The sequence below is a fragment of the Giraffa tippelskirchi genome, chromosome 2 (assembly GCF_054371585.1).
Source record: "Giraffa tippelskirchi isolate mGirTip1 chromosome 2, T2T-mGirTip1v1.2.pri, whole genome shotgun sequence".
Lineage (NCBI taxonomy): Eukaryota > Metazoa > Chordata > Mammalia > Artiodactyla > Giraffidae > Giraffa > Giraffa tippelskirchi.
The window spans coordinates 27,919,456-27,935,972 of record NC_137276.1 but is presented as its reverse complement, the minus strand read 5'-3'; the positions used below and the strand labels follow the sequence as shown (position 1 = coordinate 27,935,972).

Genomic DNA, 16,517 nt, shown 5'->3' with positions numbered 1-16,517 from the left:
GGCCTTCCAGGGTGTTGAAGTGAAGATGTAGAAGAGTGGGAATCCACTGGCAGCGCGAATAGGGGACGGTGGGATATGTGACCAAGTTTAGAAAATTCAAGGTCAGCTCAGGCCCGCCGACCCACGCCTTACTCTGATATCTGAATGCCAGGGGCGCGGGTAACCGCTGCACTGAGAAAGGTGGCTCCAGCAGGAAGGCAAGGCGCGGGAAGTCCGAAGCTTTCCCGCCGCCACCAAGGGCGTGACCTCTGACGTCAGGGCTCCGCCTTCACAAAGCAGAACGGCGGGCTCCGCCCTTCCAAGATGGCGACACTCGTGGGACCGGAAAGCGTTCTTACCCTGTCTCCGCGAGTGCGCCCGCCCCTTCCGGCGTGCCCTGCGCGGCGCGAGGCCGTTGCACGGGTCTTCCCCTAACCCGCCTCTTCCGGTTTCTTGAGTCGTGTGCGTCCGCGACGGTAGTGACGCGTATTACCGGGAGGATGGCGGACGCCGGCTTACGCCGCGTGGTTCCTAGCGACCTGTATCCCCTCGTGCTCGGCTTTCTGCGAGATAACCAGCTCTCGAGCGTGGCCAATAAATTCGTCAAGGCAACAGGCGCTGTGAGTCCGGTGCTTGGATCATGGGCTGAGGTGGGGTCACCACAGGGCTGCGGGCCCTAACATGCTTAGGTCTGCAGGTAGGGAGGTCTGCGGGGCCCGCCAACCTAATGACTGCCAGGTCTTTGTGCCGAGCTCTCGGTGCCTAGCGGAAAGCCTGGAGTCTTGGCATCACTTCCACGAGGTCTGACTACTTAGCGCTGAATCTTGCTTTTTTTTGGTGAGAGGTGAGGCGGTGGCAGCATGGCACCCTCGTGGCCTAGGTCACGTGGCTGGCAAAGTGCGACCGGGCGGGAGCGCTTAGTCCCACTGGACGCATTAGAGGCGCCTGGTACCTCATTGGGCTTTTACGTTGGCTAGTGCCAAGCGTGACTTGAGTTTAACTCTCAAACGAATTTACCCAGGACTCAAATAGAATTGCTTTAGAAATAATGAAAGCTGAAAAAGAGTGAAAGGGTTAGTCGCTGTGTCGTGTCCGACTCTCTGCAGTCCCATGGAGAAGCCCGCCAGGCTCCTCTGTCCATGGAATTCTCCAGGAAAGAATACTGGAGTGTGTAGCCATTCCCTTCTCCGGGGGATCTTCCAAACCCAGAGCTCTAATCGGGTCTCCTCCCGCATGCGGGCAAATTCTTTACCGTCTGAGCCATGGGGAAGCCGTTAATGAAAGCTGGGATGTTTGTTACTAAGAAAATGAACGGGAGTAGAAGCAGGGTTGAGCATCATAACTACCAAACAGTTGTAGAATCGTTGACTTCCGGCATCAAACAAGTCTAGGTTTGGGAACAGTCTCTGACACTTTAAAAGTGTATGATCCAGGCAGCTTGCTTAATCTCTTTGAATCTGTTTCTACTTCTATGAGCATGTCATCATTCACTTTATATGATTTTTGTGAGTTTTAATAACATGGTATATGCAAAGTGGCAATACTTATGCCTGGTGCTCAGAAAGCATCAATGAGTGGAAGTTGTTATCTTGGTTATGGTACCTTAGGATGGTCTAAAAACAAGTAAAAGGAAGATGACGAGGAATGTGAAAGGTTTGGAATCTCCATCTCAAGGAGAGCAGACAAGACTGCACAAGAAAACACCTTGAAGATAGAGTGGAGTGGTGTGATAGTCCTTGAAAGTGAAAGTGTTAGTTGCTCAGTGGTGTATGACTCTTTGGGAGTCCATGGATGGACTCGAGCCCTCCAGGCTTCTCTGTCCGTGGGATTCTCCAGGCAAGAATACTGGAGTGGGTTGCCATTCCCTTCTCCCGGGGATCTTTCCGACCCAAGGATCAAACCTGAGTCTCCTGCATTGCAGGCATATTCTTCACCATCTGAGCCATCAGGGAAGCTCATTTGGTAGACCTTAGTGGTCTTAGTCCTTGACTAAGAAGATAGACTTGTTCTTTGTGGTAGAATCAGGTTACACAGGTTATAAGTCAGATCAGCCTCAAAGGGCTTCCTTAAGCTGAGACAGCCTGCCACGTATGATCTGATAGAGCTGCTTTCATATTGGAACTGTTTTGAATTGACTGTTAGAGGCTGCAGAGAGTATTTCCACATCCGGCTGGATGGAATTGGGCCTTTCAGAATCAGAAATCTTTTTTATGTGACAAAAGCTAATATTTGTGGAGGGCATACTAAAGGCCAGATGCTAAGCTGTTTATGTGCATTATCTCATTCTCTCAACAACTTAGTGCTGTATAGTATTATCTATCTTACAGGGAAGAAAAACAGTATTAGATCCAGTGACTTACTCAGGGTCACACATTATTAACTGGCAGAAGTAAGTTTCACACCTCATCTAACTTTGAGCCTGTACCCTTTGGACATCAACTCATAAGTCATAGGCAGTGTAATTAACAGATGAATGCAATTCAGCACTGAATAATTAGCATAGATTTTTACTAATCTTCTCTTGATGGTTGATTTCCAATGATTTGGAATTATAAACCAGGTTGCAGCAAACATCTTCCTGTGTAGGTGTTTGTTTCATGGGTAAGGATAAATTCCTGGCTAGTACACTGCTAGAATAAAGGAAATGCATGTTTTTAAAGGCTTTGATAAATAGGGGTGACAATCAGGGGAATAGATGATGCCAGAAAATACAGGAATAACCCAAATTTTTGCTACCAAAAATTGGGAAATGCATAAATAGAATATTTTTCTCCTAATTTATGCAAGTAGGAGAAACCTTCAGAAATGTAACATTTGTATTAGATAGAGCAGACAAAATAAGGGACTTTTAATGAGAGAGTAACACAAAATTTGAACTCCCATAGAATAACCAGGATAAAACTTTCCTACTTTCTCTCTGTTTTCTCTTACAGACCCAGCAGGATGCCAACGCCTCTTCTCTCTTGGATATCTATAGTTTCTGGCTCAAGTAAGTCTTCTCTTTGCCAGTGTGGCTGTTTTCTCCCCACAAGTAGGCTGGGCTGTGTTCTTTGGTTTGAGAAGGTCCTGTTCCCCAGAAGTTAGCCTAATCTGCCTCAGCAGGTCCACCAAGGCCCCAAAGCGGAAGTTACAGGCAAATGGACCAGTGGCTAAGAAGAAGACTTCATCCAGTGACAGCAGTGAAGATAGCAGTGAGGAGGAAAAAACCCAGGGGCCTCCAGCTAAGAAAGCTGGTAAGGCCCAGCAGGGAGTTGTGGTTCCAGGAAGAGGATTTGTAGTCTCCCAGTACAAGCTGATTCTTACTAGGACCTGTATGTTTTTTCAGCTGTACCTGCCAAGCAGGCCAGTCTGCTTCAGCATCCTGGAAAGGCTGCAGTCAAAGCATCAGAGAGCAGCAGCAGCAGCAGTGAAGAATCCAGTGATAATGGGGAGGAAGAAGACAAAAAGAAAAAGCCTGTTGAGGTTTGCAGCTTTGGGGAGGAAAGGAATTGCTTAAGGGATTAGAAAGAAGAAACTTAAAATCTTGGCTTTTAGCCTGGTGATGGTGGTTATACAACAGCAGATTATTACGAGATTTTTCAGAGAGATTGTAGAAATATGAAGTTTGGAAAGGATTTTGTAAGGTAAAAGTTGAACCCTGAATCTAGAGGAAATTCAGTCCATTCTGCATCCATGACAGTATTGGGTTTCTCTGGGACACTGTCAAGGACTCCAAGAGTGAAAGATGTTTTGTGGACAGGTGCAGGGAGCTCTAAACAGGGAATGGCAGGAACAAGGCCTAATAAAGGGAGCACCTAGGGAGCTTGCTTGTGTACCTTAAAATGTCCTTTGGGTGCCCTAAAACTCTTGGCTGATTCTCCTGACTTTTCTCACAGAAGGGAGTTAAGCTGCAGGCCAAGACAGTCAAAGCTCCTCCTAAGAAGGCCGAGAGCTCTGATTCCGATTCTGACTCAAGCTCAGAGGACCAGGCACCAAAGAACCAGAAGCCAAAGACAACACCTGTGGCAGTGAAAACTCAGGCTAAAGCCCCAGCCAAACCAGGTATTGTTTTTGTCCCCAAGAGGCTGGGCTGGGGACCAGGTTGCTCTGGGGACTGGTGTGAAAATTCCTCATTCACCACAGGGATGAAATGGCACTGGTTGTTGAATTAGAGGTATTGACTGGTGTCATTTTTTTAAAATTAGGGACTAGTAACTACAGAAATGGCTTCCCTGGTGGCTCAGACAGTAAAGAATCTGCCTGCAATGCAGGAGACCCAGGTTCGATACCTGGCTCGTGAAGATCCACTGGAGAAGGGAATAGCTACCCACTCCAGTAGACTTGCCTGAAGAATCCCCATGGATAGAGGAGCCTGGCGGGCTACAGTCCATGGGGTTGCAAAGAGTCAGACATGTCTGAGAAGCAAGTAACACTTTTCAACTATAGAAAAAGTGGGCAATGAGGGAAGACATGTTTAAAAGACTTCAGAGGGGGGCCTTGCCTGGTAGGCCAGTGGCTAAGACTCTGTGCTCCCAATGCAGGGGGCCTGGGTTCTATCCCTGGTCAGGGAACTAGATCCCACATGCTGCAATTAAGAGTTTACATGCCTCAACTAAAGATCCCACAGGCCACAACAAATGACAAAGACCTTGCATGCCACAACCAAGGCCTGACATGGCCAAATAAACAAATATTAAAAAAAAAAAGACTTCAGAGGGCATATTCAAATGATTTGCATGATAAACATTTTTGGAAGACAGGTTTATTTCTGAAGTTGGGCAGGAAATTTATCCTTTGATAATGCAGTAAACCACAGCCTTCTCCTTTATGCTTGCTCCAAAGGCAAGAAAATTGATGGACTCCTAAGTTCCAAGCTAATAGGAGGAGGCTTTTATAGCCCTTTAATATTAGTTCATGTCTCTCTTTTTTTTTTTTTAAGAAATATTTATTTTATTTATTTGGCTGCACCAGATCTTAGTTGGCACATGTAGGATCTAGTTCCCTGACCAGGGATTGAACCCCCAGCTCCCTACATTGGGAGGGAGCATGGAATCTTAGCCACTGGACCACCAGGGAAGTCCCAGTTCATGTCTGTTTAAAAAATGATTTATTTTTATTTTTTTTGAGTGCACTAGGTCTTTGTTGCTGTGTATAGGTTTTCTGTAGTTGAGGTGAATGGAGGCTGCTCCTTTGTGGTGTACAGGCTTCTTACTCTGGTGGCTTCTCTTGTTGCAGAGCACAGGCTGTAGAGTGTTGGCGTTTCAGTTGTGTGGGCTCAGTAGTTGTGGCACCCAGGATTAATTGTCCCAGGGCATATGGGATCTTCCCAGACCAGGGATTCAACCTGTGTCTCCTGCATTGGTAGGTGGGGGTTTTTTTGTTGTTTTTTACCACAGAGCCATGAGGGAAGGCTGGCAGGTGGATTCTCAACCACTGGACCACCAGGGAAGTCCAGCTCATGTCTGTTTTTAACGAGTATACAATTACTTGTCTTTAGTTTGTTGAAACAATAGATCAGACAACATTTGCCACAATAATGTATGTCAGAGTGGTTGGCTGTAAAAACTTGAGCCCAGCTATCATCTGCAGGGTATTTTCATCCACCTTATGGTATTTCAGACAGCCAGCTAGCTTGGTCTTCTTTTTCTTACGCTTGTTCTTGGAACTTATGTAAGACTTCTTCCTTTCTTAGCACCATCATGAGGTCCCAACAGTAAGGTGAAATGTGGACTCCTTTTGAATTTTGTAGTCAAAATACGTCCATGTTCTAGTTGCTTGTCAGGAAAGATCAATCTTTACTAGTCAGGAAGAATTCTTTTTTATCGTGGATTTTGGCCCTTCATTTTCTGTTGTAACTGAGGGTTTGACTTCAAGAGTGATGGTCATTCTCCTCAGGATCTTCATGAAAACCTGCATCTTGGTGGCAGTGACGCTGAAGGTGGCGGGTCCGAAAACTGTCTTACTCTCACGTTATTTCTGTTTTAGGTACAGCAGCTCGGCCAGCACCTAAAGTCGCCAACGGTAAAGCAGCTAGTAGTAGCAGCAGCAGCAGCAGCAGCAGTGATGATGACTCAGAGGAGGAAAAGGCAGTAGCCATCTCTAAGAAGGTATAGGCCTTAATTTCCACCAGGGAAGAGGGGATGAGGGGGTGGAAGTCCTCCATTTCCTGGCAGGATTGGTTAGGTCAACATTTTCCTGTGGTAATTGATTTTCTCTGTGTAATGCAGGCTATACCTAAAAAGCAGGTTGTGGCTAAGGCCCCAGTGAAAGTGGCTTCCGCACCTGCCCAAAAGAGTTCCAGCAGTGAGGACTCCTCCAGTGAGGAGGAGGAAGAGGAACAGAAGAAAAAGCCCATGAAGAAAAAACCAGGTGACTGGACACAGGGGGTCAAGCTGAACCACTGACCAGGGCCCAAAGGCGGGAGGACCTCTGCAGTCACTACATGGACCTTGGCCTGATAGCTGGCCTGTCCCAGAGAAAGGAGAAAGCCAAAGGTTGCCTTTTGTAACTCAGAAATGGCATGCCATCGTCCCTGCCCTAGTCTGTTAGGAATGAGTCACTAATCCTAGCCCACCCTCAAGGGAAAGGGAATTAAGCTCCATTTCTAGAAGGAAGTGGTATCAAAAGATTTGTGTACATATTTTATCACACTGTCCCTTTTAAACAGGTCCCTATAGCTCAGTCCCCCCGCCTTCTGTTCCCCCACCCAAGAAGTCCCTGGGAACTCAGTCCCCCAAGAAAGCTGCAGAGAAGCAGCAGACTGTGGAGAGCAGTGAGGAGAGCAGTGACGAGTCTGGTGAGTCATTCCCTATGGTGAGTGCGTCTGGGAATGTGTGAGGAATAGGGAAGGAAATGCTTCTGTTCCCTTCTGCTTTTCTCTGAAGCACCACAGGGGCTGATGCTCTGTGCGTGTCTTTGCATCCTTGTTTTTGGCTGTGTCACATGTCTTGCAGGGGTCTGACCAGAGAGTGAACCCCAGCCATGGCAGTGAAAGCCCAGAGTCCTAACCACTAGGCCACCAGGGAACTCCCTACACTTCTTTTTCTTGCCTCTGGTGGGGCTCTGGACCCAGCCTAATGCCATTGCTTCTCTCCAGATTCAAGTTCTGAGGAAGAAAAGAAACCTCCAGCTAAGGCAGTCATCGCCAAAGCAGCTAGTAAAGCAGCTCCAGCAAAGAAGGCAGCAGAGAGCTCTTCAGACAGCTCAGGTAAGGAAGGCGTAGGAGGCCCTCCGGTCAGTGATAGCTCCGAGGGCCCCCTTTAGCCTGATTTGGGGACCTATTCACTCTAACCTCCCTGTCTAGATTCCGACAGTTCTGAGGATGAAGTTCCTGCCAAGCCAGCCAGTACCACCAAGAATCCGTCAAGTAAACCAGCCGCCACTCCTAAGCAGCCTGCGGCTAAGTTAGCCACCACTCCCAAGCAGGCCGCGGGCAGTGGCCAGAAGCCTCTAACCAGAAAGGCTGACAGCAGCTCCAGCGAGGAGGAGAGCAGTTCTAGTGATGAGGACGAGATGAAAAAGACTGTAGCCACCCCTAAGTCCAAGGCGACAGTCAAAGCAGCCCTGTCTTTGCCTGCCAAGCAGGCCTCTCAGGGTGCTGGGGGCAGCAGCTCGGATTCAGACAGCTCCAGCAGCGAGGAAGAGGAAGAAAAGAAGACACCTGAACCCCCAACTAAAAAGCCACGGAGGGAGGTGGGAGCTGTAGCCCCTTCCAAACCAGCCTCCGTGAAGAAAGCAAAGGCTGAGAGCAGCAGCAGTTCTTCCTCTGATGACTCCAGTGACGAGGAGGAGGAGGAGAAACCCAAGGGCAAGGGCACTCCAAGACCACAGGCCCCCAAGGCCAATGGCACCTCTGCACTGACTGCCCAGAATGGAAAAGCAGGTAGGGGCAGCAATGAGGAGGAGGAGGAGGACAAGAAAAAGGCAGCAGTGGCAGTTGCTAAGCCAGGTCTGTATCCAAAAAACCTGCCTCCTTGGTTTGTCCCCTAAACCAAAATGGGCTGTACTCTTGAGGAGTGGATTAGGGAGCCAAAGCCCCTGACCAGCTTCCAGTTAATTGGAGGCCCTCAGTGTGGGAGCCTGGGAGGAAGGGACAGGAAACTGGTTTCCTGAGTCTGGCTTTCTCTTCTGTAGGTTCAGAAAAGAAGAAGAAGAAGAAGAAGAATGAGGCTGCTAAGGAGGCAGAGACTCCTCCAGCAAGGAAGATAAAGCCTCAGACCCCCAACACATTTCCTAAAAGGAAGAAGGTAGGTTGTCTTGTTTTCCTCTCAGGAGCCAGCTTTTTAGAGTAGACAAAAGCTACAGATCACCTGGACAGCTCTTTGCCTGGCCCGGCATACACGCTTAAGTGTGTAGCTCAGGAGGGCCTTTTTGTTCCATGACTGCGCCATCCTGAATTTCCTACTCCATTCTTCCCCAGGGAGAACGAAGGGCATCCTCCCCATTCCGAAGGATCAGGGAAGAGGAGATCGAGGTGGATGCTAGAGTGGCAGACAATTCCTTTGATGCCAAGGTGAGGAGAACGAGGGGTCTTCACCATCCTTGAGGGGGTGGGGTGGGGTGGGAGAGAGTACAGCATTTGATCCTGGTTGATAGGTTCTCTGGGTTTGAGTTGCCTGGAGCAAGAAGAAATGACAGGGCCCTGGGGTTGCCCTTCTGTGTGCTAACCACCTCTTTCTGCTTACCAGCGGGGTGCAGCCGGAGACTGGGGGGAGCGAGCCAATCAGGTTCTGAAGTTCACCAAAGGCAAATCCTTCCGGCACGAGAAAACCAAGAAGAAACGGGGCAGCTACCGAGGAGGCTCCATCTCTGTCCAAGTCAACTCTGTTAAGTTTGACAGCGAGTGACCGTGGGCTGTCTATGACACAGCAAGGGTGATGATCTGAGCCCACTCACCATCCCCAGTGGACCTGGGAATCCTAGGCTTTGTCAGGGGAGGGTCTTGGTGAGGAGCACAGTTAAGAATAGGTCTGAAGACTGCACTGTAACACCCTCTAAGGTCCTTTTTTGTGTTCATGGTTTTGTACAGATTTGTTTTTTGAGTGTTGGGTAGCAAGGACAAAGAGTGTTCATTTTTAAGAAGAATTTTGGTTGTCGTTCCCTCCATGTTCTGTGAAAGTCTTCATACTGAGAAATTTGTATATTTTCTATTAAATCATTTCTTACTGATTTTTGTTGTGGTTTTCAGAGGTGGGTTCCCACAGATTAAAATCTTAGCTATCTCCCAAGACTTGGTAAAGGTCACATGTAAGAATTTTTATAATTGGAGAACTCTGCCTATGTAAGTGCTCGTGTCCACTTTTCATCCTTCCTACCCCTCAGGGCTGTGATGAGGGGGAGTTAACCATTGTTAATGTATGTATCTGTTAAGCATGAACTATGTACCTCATTCATGGGGTCTAGGACTGAAATCTTCAGACAGCATGGACTTAGCTACTTTGGAGGATGAAAGTCACTGTTTTGTTTCAGACAAAATTCTAATGTGTGAATACCCTGGGGTCAGTGTGGATATTTTGGTTTTTTGTATTTTTATTATCACATAATGTTTGCAATATATGTTTATTAATTTAAAAGCATAGACATTTTTTATTGTTCAAAGATAATTTTTGATTGGCTTCTGAGGACTGTATCTTCTCAGTTTTTTTACATTTTAGAGCACAAAATTTAATCTGAAAAGCACATACCACTTGATATTTTTGTCTTGCTAGCGTGGTAACACCAAATAGTTGGATTACCTTCTTACATGTTTGGGAGTCACTGATCAAGAAAGAAAGAAAGGAAGAAAATATATAATGAAAAACCTCAGTCCTCAGTAGGAATTAGGTTATATTAGTCAGGTGAATTTATAGATAACCTAAGTATATGCTAATGGAGAGAAGAACCTTTACAAAGCATTTTATCTGGTATTACTTGAGTTAGAGTGGGGTTGGGAGAGCATCCTAACAGGGTTATTGTGTCTTGTAGTTGGTGCATGGGAGCAACTCATATGCCCCCTTTAGAACCTGACTGTCAGTGGAGGTAACAATAAAAAAGCCTGTGAGCAGAGATACATCTCTTGGGCCATGCAGGCTGATTGTAGAGCTGTAAGAGATTAACGTTGGCAGTGCTCAGCCAGAGCAAGTGAGGAAGAAAGTTGAGTTCTCCAGTCTCTCCAAGTTCTCTGGTGCTGGGCTGTCCCTGTGTTGGGAAGGCGTGCCCTAGCTTTATAGGTGAGGTTAAGTTAAGGTTAGCCTCCCCTTGTTTGGGTTCCAAGTAACCTGATAACCTGGTTTTCTGCCCCTAGGAAGAAAGTATGCTGACATACGTATAAAGTCTGCATGGTGAAAGTTCTACATCTTACTACAAAATAATAAACTGATTGGTTTATGTGTTTTGGAAGTTTTACTAATGTGAGTCCAAAGCCCTCCTACCTCCTACTCAGAACAACTTGGGTGCCTGTTAGAGGGCTAGGGTTCAGACCTGTGGAGGCTCACTGTGGACTATATCTTCCTGACTATACCTTGTATCATGGTATCTTGTTCAGGCAATAAGTCCAGCCTTTGGGTGGTCTAAAACTGGTGGTTGGCAAAATGGGCCATGGACTGAATCCAGTTGACCAGGGGCTGAGAATGGCTTTTACATTTTTTAAAGGTCTCAAAAAAATTGTGACTATGTGATCACAAAGGATATAATGTTTCCTGTCATGTTTTACAGTTTACTTAAGCCCCGACTAAATCAGTAATTTCACAACACTGGCTGAAAATTAGGACTATCTGGGGATCTTTTGAAAACACCGATGCCCTGGGACCCATCTGCTGACCAACTGAATCAGATCCTAGTGCTCTCTAGTGGATTCTGGGAGTTGGGATTTTTTTTAAGCTCCCAGGCAGGTGACGCTGAAGAGACCTGAAAACCACTGATCTAAAGACTATCTGAAAAGAAATGAGTGGGTAATTTTTCTACCCTTTATGCTTTCATTTTCAAATGTACTTATTAGATCTAATAGTATAAAGTAAAAATTTAAATTTCCATTTTATCCATGTTTTCTAGGACTTGTTTCTTTTCTCTTTCCAGAATTTCTTTGTGTATCCTCTCCCGTTTCTCCTCACACATGGAGAAGCTTGCTATATACAGTGTCTCATAACTTTGGAGTTCATTTTTAACGGCTGCATGGTACCCCATTGTATGGAAATAGTGCAGATTATTTTAACTAGTACCTTATTGGTAGCTGTTTGGGTTGTTTTTGTATTTTGTTATTCTAAATAGTGCTGCAGTGGATATTTTATACATGAGACAATTGTATGTGAGTATTTGTGTGGGTATTTTTATAGGAAGTATTCCTAAAGTGTTGGGTCAAAGGCTATGTACTTTTAGTTCATCACTACCCTCCAAAACCACTGTGACAACTTGTAGTTCCAACAACACTTAAAATAACTTGTAGCTTGCCCTCTTGCCAACACTCAACCAAATTGACTTTTGCCGTTTGGATAAATGACAGTGCTCAGTTTTTAAAAACTGTGGTAAAAAACAACATTAAAATTGCCATCTTAATCAGTTTTAAGTGTATGGTTCAGTAGTGTTAAGTATATTGACACTGTAGTACAACAGATGGCTATGATTTTGACCAGATAGTTCATATGAGTGCAATCAGACTTTATTTGTCCTTTTGAACTTAGCATGATGTCCTCAGGTTTGCTCATAGTGTAGCATGTGGCAGTATATTGACATTGTAGAGCAACAGATGGCTGCTATGATTTAGACTAGATAGTTCTTACGAGTGACATCAGACTTATTTATCCTTTTGCACATAGCGTGATGTCATCAGGTTTACTCATGTTGTAGCATGTAGCAGGATCTTTTCCAAGGCTGCATTCCATTGTATGTACCATATATGATATAATTTGTCCATTTCATTGTTTAGTTTCGGGGACCTGAATTCCCACCTGTTGCTGATGGGTTCTGGCAGTGTGGCTGAAATCCACATGTTCAGTGAGTCGCACACATGATGGCTCATGCTCCTCTGCAGTGTACTTCACATGGACACAAGGCAGAAGACTTTCCAACATCTTTTTGTGCCTTTATGTTTCATAGGTTATATCCTCACTGCCACCCAACCCTGTTAGTGAAAGTGAAAGTCACTCAGTCATCGCCAGCTCTTTGTGACTCTATAGACTATACAGTCCATGGAATTCTCTAGGCCAGAATACTGGAGTGGGTAGCCTTTCCCTTCTCCAGGGGATCTTCCCAACCCAGGGATCGAACCCAGGTCTCCCACATTGCAGGCAGATTCTTTACCAGCTGAGCCACAAGGGAAGCACAAGAATACTGGAGTGGGTAGCCTATCCTTTGTCCAGGGCATCTTCCCGACCCAGGAATCGAACTGGAGTCTCCTGCATTGCAGGTGGATTCTTTACCAACTGAACTATCAAGTAAGCCCCAAATCCTATTAAGTGAATATTAACTAGATCATGGTGTCTCAACCTTATTATTTGTGGCCAGGTAATTCTTTATGGAGAACTGTACTGTGTGTTGGAGCATGTGTAGCAGCATCCCTGGCCTTTGCCCTCTAGATGCCAGTAGCATCCCCCAGTTGGGACAACCAAAAATGGCTCCAGATATTGCCAGATACCTCTTGAGGCAAAATTTTGAGAACTACTGGGGTTTATTAATTTGCTTAGGGTTGATAAAAACTGCAGCTTAGTGGCACATGTGAGACAAGAGCTCAGATCTCTCTAAAAATTTATATTCAACACTGAGTACCTATTACGTACAGCCATAGAACTCCCTGAGAGCTCAGTGTCTAATAACGGAAGTCAGGGATGGGAACAGTTCTGTACACCATGCTGAGTCTTTTCACCAAGGCCCAGCATAGTACCCCCAGGGGAACAAGCAAGAAAAGATTTGACCAACCTTGGTCCAGAATTCAGAGGAGAGTAGCAGCAGCCAGGTGTGAAGATACTGTGCAAGGAAGAGGAAGTGTTTCCAGTGGGAGAAGAGAGCCTTGAAGATGGATCAGCTGGAGGGTGTGTGGTAAGTAGGGCAAGATAATAGTCTGGCTGAGGATTCAATAGCAATGACCTTTTATACCCAAGTCAGGGATTGGTATTTTATTTTGTTCACCTGATTATGTTAGGGGCTTGCCAGTACAATGCAGTGCACCAGGCACTCACAGAGCTGTGCGCTAAGTCACTTCAGTCATTTCCAACTCTGCAACCCCATGGACTGTAGCCTGCCAGGCTCCTCTGTCTGTGGAATTTTCCAGGTAAGGATACTGGAGTGGGTTGCCATTTCCTACTCTAGGGGATCTGACCAACCCAAGGATTGAGCTTTGTTTCCTACGTGACAGTCAGATTCTTTACCACTAGCACCACCTGCGGAGAAGGCAGTGGCACCCCACTCCAGTACTCTTGCCTGGAAAATCCCATGGATGGAGGAGCCTGGTGGGCTGTAGTCTATGGGGTCGCGAAGAGTCAGACATGACTGAGTGACTTCACTTTCACTTTTCACTTTCATACATTGGAGAAGGAAATGGCAACCCACTCCAGTGTTCTTGCCTGGAGAATCCCAGGGACGGCAGAGCCTGGTGGGCTGCCGTCTATGGGGTCGCACGACTGAAGCGACTTAGCAGCAGCAGCAGCAGCAGGAGCACCACCTGGGAAACCCAACACAGCTGGAAGTCCCTACCAACAACAGTTCCCACCCCCTGAACCATGCAGAGCTGGCTTATGCTGTCTGCAGTTACTGAAGAGGCCAGTAGGTGGGGTGCTTGCACTCAACAGGAATCTGGACTCGAAGCTTCAGGTCAGTTGAGTCGCTCAGTTGTGTCACTCTTTGTGACCCCATGGACTGCAGCACGCCAGGCTTCCCTGTCCATCACCAACTCCCGGAGCTTGCTCAGACTTACGTCCATCAAGTTGGTGATGTCATCCAACCATCTCATCCTCTGTCATCCCCTTCTGCTTTCAATCTTTCCTAGCATCAGGGTCTTTCCCAAAGAGTCAGTTCTTCACATCAGGTGGCCAAAATATTATTGGAGCTTCAGCTTCAGCATCAGTTCCTTCCGATGAATAGTCAAGACTGATTTCTTTTAGGATTGACTGATTTAATCTTGTAGTCCAAGGGACTATCAAGAGTCTTCTCCAACACCACAGTTGTGTGGCTTACAGCCAGTCAACTCACTACTACAGGGCTTTTTAAAGGGTCCTGGGATGTTGGCACTGAAACATGAGATATGCAGAGGCCTAGGAGTCCTGCAGCCATAAAATTAAAGAATGCTTGCTCCTTGGAAGAAAGGCTGTGACCAACTTAAACAGCATATTAAAAAGCAGAGACAAAGGTCCATCTAGTCAAAGCTATGGTTTTTCCAATAGTCATGTATGGATGTGAGTTGGACCATAAAGAAGGCTGAGCACTGAAGAATTGATGCTTTTGAACTGTGATGTTGGAGAAGACTCTTGAGAGTCCCTTGGACAGCAAGGAGATCAAACCAGTCAATCCTAAAGGAAATCAGTCCTGAATGAATATTCATTGGAAGGACTGATGCTGAAACTGAAGCTCCAATACTTTGGCCACCTGATTCGAAGAACTAACTCATTGGAAAAGACCCTGATGCTGGGAAAGATTGAAGGCAGGAGAAGAGGACAACAGAGGATGAGATGGTAGGATGGCATCACTGACCGGATGAACATGAGTTTGAGTGAGCTCCGGGAGCTGGTGATGGACCGACAAAGTTTGGCGTGCTGCAGTCCATGGGGTTGCAAACAGTCGGAGACAACTGAGCAACTGAACTGAGGAGTCTGACTGAACTGAACTGAGGAGTCCTGGAAGGTGAGAACTGGAACCTGGCCCATATTTAGAATTCAAATGTGAGCTGGCAGATGGCCTGAGGGTTTCTGAAAAAAGTGAGAATAACTGGAAACCTTGAAAGATACATTGTCTTCTGGAATCTGCTGGAGTGGAGTGGATGGGAGAACAGAACTGGATTTCATTCAGGGCAGTGGTTCCAGTCTGTATATAGGATGTCCACAAAGTCTCGAAACAGAGATGATAGTATGAAGAATTCCTGGTTGTATAATGTCTCTTCGCTGTGTTTCTAGACTGCATGGACTATATGGATCTGTAGTGGTCAGGAAGCCTGACACTTTCTGATAGCATCTCAGAGAGCCTGTATGTTCAGTGAAGAGGGATCTGTAGTATCAAGGAGCGTCCTGGGTCTTTTTTTTTTTTATTGAGATATAGTTGATATCCTGAGTCTTTAGGATCTCAAATTCTTGCTTTGGGAATCTCCTCTGGTTGTAATAGAAAAATTATCCCTTTGTCCAGAGGGTTTTGAGAACTAAAGGTTGACAGGTCAGAGGAGATTGGCAGCAACTGCAGCTGCTGAGGTAGTGGCCAGTCAGGCAGCCATGACACTGAAGAAAAGATGAGGTCAGCAGGAGCTGAGCCCCATGATAATTAATTGGCTGCAATGTGGGCATTGGCCTGTGGGCAACAGGGTGACGGCAGCCAGCCAAGCAATAGCCAGCAAGCCAGCAATAGCAGTTGAAACAAAAGCTGATGGTGTGCAGAGCTGTTGGCAGCTGTTCTGACTACAAATAATAACTCCACTCCTATCTCAGTTTAGAGATCTGGGTGTGATTATAAATGTGACCTATTACAGGATGGTGGGTGAAGTCTATGAAAATATCAGTCTGATGAAGGGAATCTGCCAATCCCCTAATTGAAGGAACTCTATGTCACATTTTCAATATGCTAAACACTTAGACTATAACACTAGGGCTTTCTTTCTTTTGCGGGGGGTGTGTGGGGGGAGTTTTGCTGCACTGGTCAGCATGCAGGATCTTAATTTCTGGCCAGTGATCAAACCTGTGCCCCCTTCATTGGGAGTGTAGAGTCTTAACCACTGGACTACCAGGGAAGTCTCTGGACTCCCTTTCTTTTCAAAGAAATATTCACTAAAAGTACTCCTTTCAGATGCATCAGTTCAGTTCAGTTGCTCAGTCATCTCCAATTGTTTGCAACCCCATGGACAGACTTCTCTGTCCATCACCAACTCCCGGAGCTCACTCAAACTCATGTTCATCAAATTGATGATGCCATCCAACCATCTCATCCTCTGTTGTCCTCTTCTACTGCCTTCAGTCTTTCCCAGCATCAGGGTCTTTACCCATGAGTTAGTTCTTCGAATCAGGTGGCCAAAGTATTGGAGCTTCAGTTTCAGCATCAGTCCTTCCAATGAATATTCATTCAGGACTGATTTCCTTTAGGATTGACTGGTTTGATCTCCTTGCTGTCCAAGGGACTCTCAAGAGTCTTCTCCAACATCACAGTTCAAAAGCATCAATTCTTCAGTGCTCAGCCTTCTTTATGGTCCAACTCACATCCATACATGACTATTGGAAAAACCATAGCTTTGACTAGATGGACCTTTGTCTCTGCTTTTTAATATGCTATCTAGGTGGGCAAAGCTTTTCTTACAAGAAACAAGAGTCTTTCAATTTCATGGCTGCAGTTACCATCTGCAGTGCTTTTGGAGCGCAAGAAAATAAAGTCTGTCACTGTTTCCATTGTTTCCCCATCTA

General features: G+C 46.1%; 2 protein-coding genes and 1 pseudogene across 11 annotated transcripts in view; 2 read left to right on the top strand and 1 right to left on the bottom strand.

Annotated features, from left to right (window-relative positions):
• The first annotated feature begins 465 nt into the window (after nt 1-465).
• NOLC1 (nucleolar and coiled-body phosphoprotein 1) lies at nt 466-9,126 on the top strand. Of its 9 annotated transcripts, none has more exons than XM_081545995.1 (13): nt 466-599; nt 2,913-2,968; nt 3,082-3,212; nt 3,305-3,441; nt 3,855-4,020; nt 5,953-6,065; nt 6,186-6,327; nt 6,626-6,754; nt 7,055-7,165; nt 7,262-7,906; nt 8,092-8,204; nt 8,378-8,470; nt 8,646-9,126. In XM_081545995.1, the coding sequence occupies exons 1-13, from the start codon at nt 480-482 to the stop codon at nt 8,802-8,804; spliced, it is 2,115 nt and encodes a 704-aa protein (XP_081402121.1). In that variant the 5' UTR covers nt 466-479; the 3' UTR covers nt 8,805-9,126. The 9 variants fall into 9 exon arrangements, with proteins under 9 accessions (XP_081402121.1, XP_081402145.1, XP_081402107.1 ...); XM_081546019.1 differs by having other exon boundaries at nt 5,944-6,065; nt 7,262-7,840; XM_081545981.1 differs by having other exon boundaries at nt 5,944-6,065.
• LOC145538233 (ubiquitin-ribosomal protein eS31 fusion protein pseudogene) lies at nt 5,090-5,874 on the bottom strand (annotated as a pseudogene).
• A 2,995-nt stretch (nt 9,127-12,121) lies between the features above and the next one.
• Nucleotides 12,122-16,517, top strand: part of ELOVL3 (ELOVL fatty acid elongase 3) — a 38,867-nt gene continuing 34,471 nt past the window's right edge. Inside the window, exon 1 of one of the 2 annotated variants that reach the window (XM_081546202.1) lies at nt 12,122-12,966. The gene's annotated coding sequence lies outside the window, so the exon portion shown is untranslated. The remainder of the gene's footprint in view (nt 12,967-16,517) is intronic. The other variant, XM_081546220.1, reaches the window with a different exon arrangement.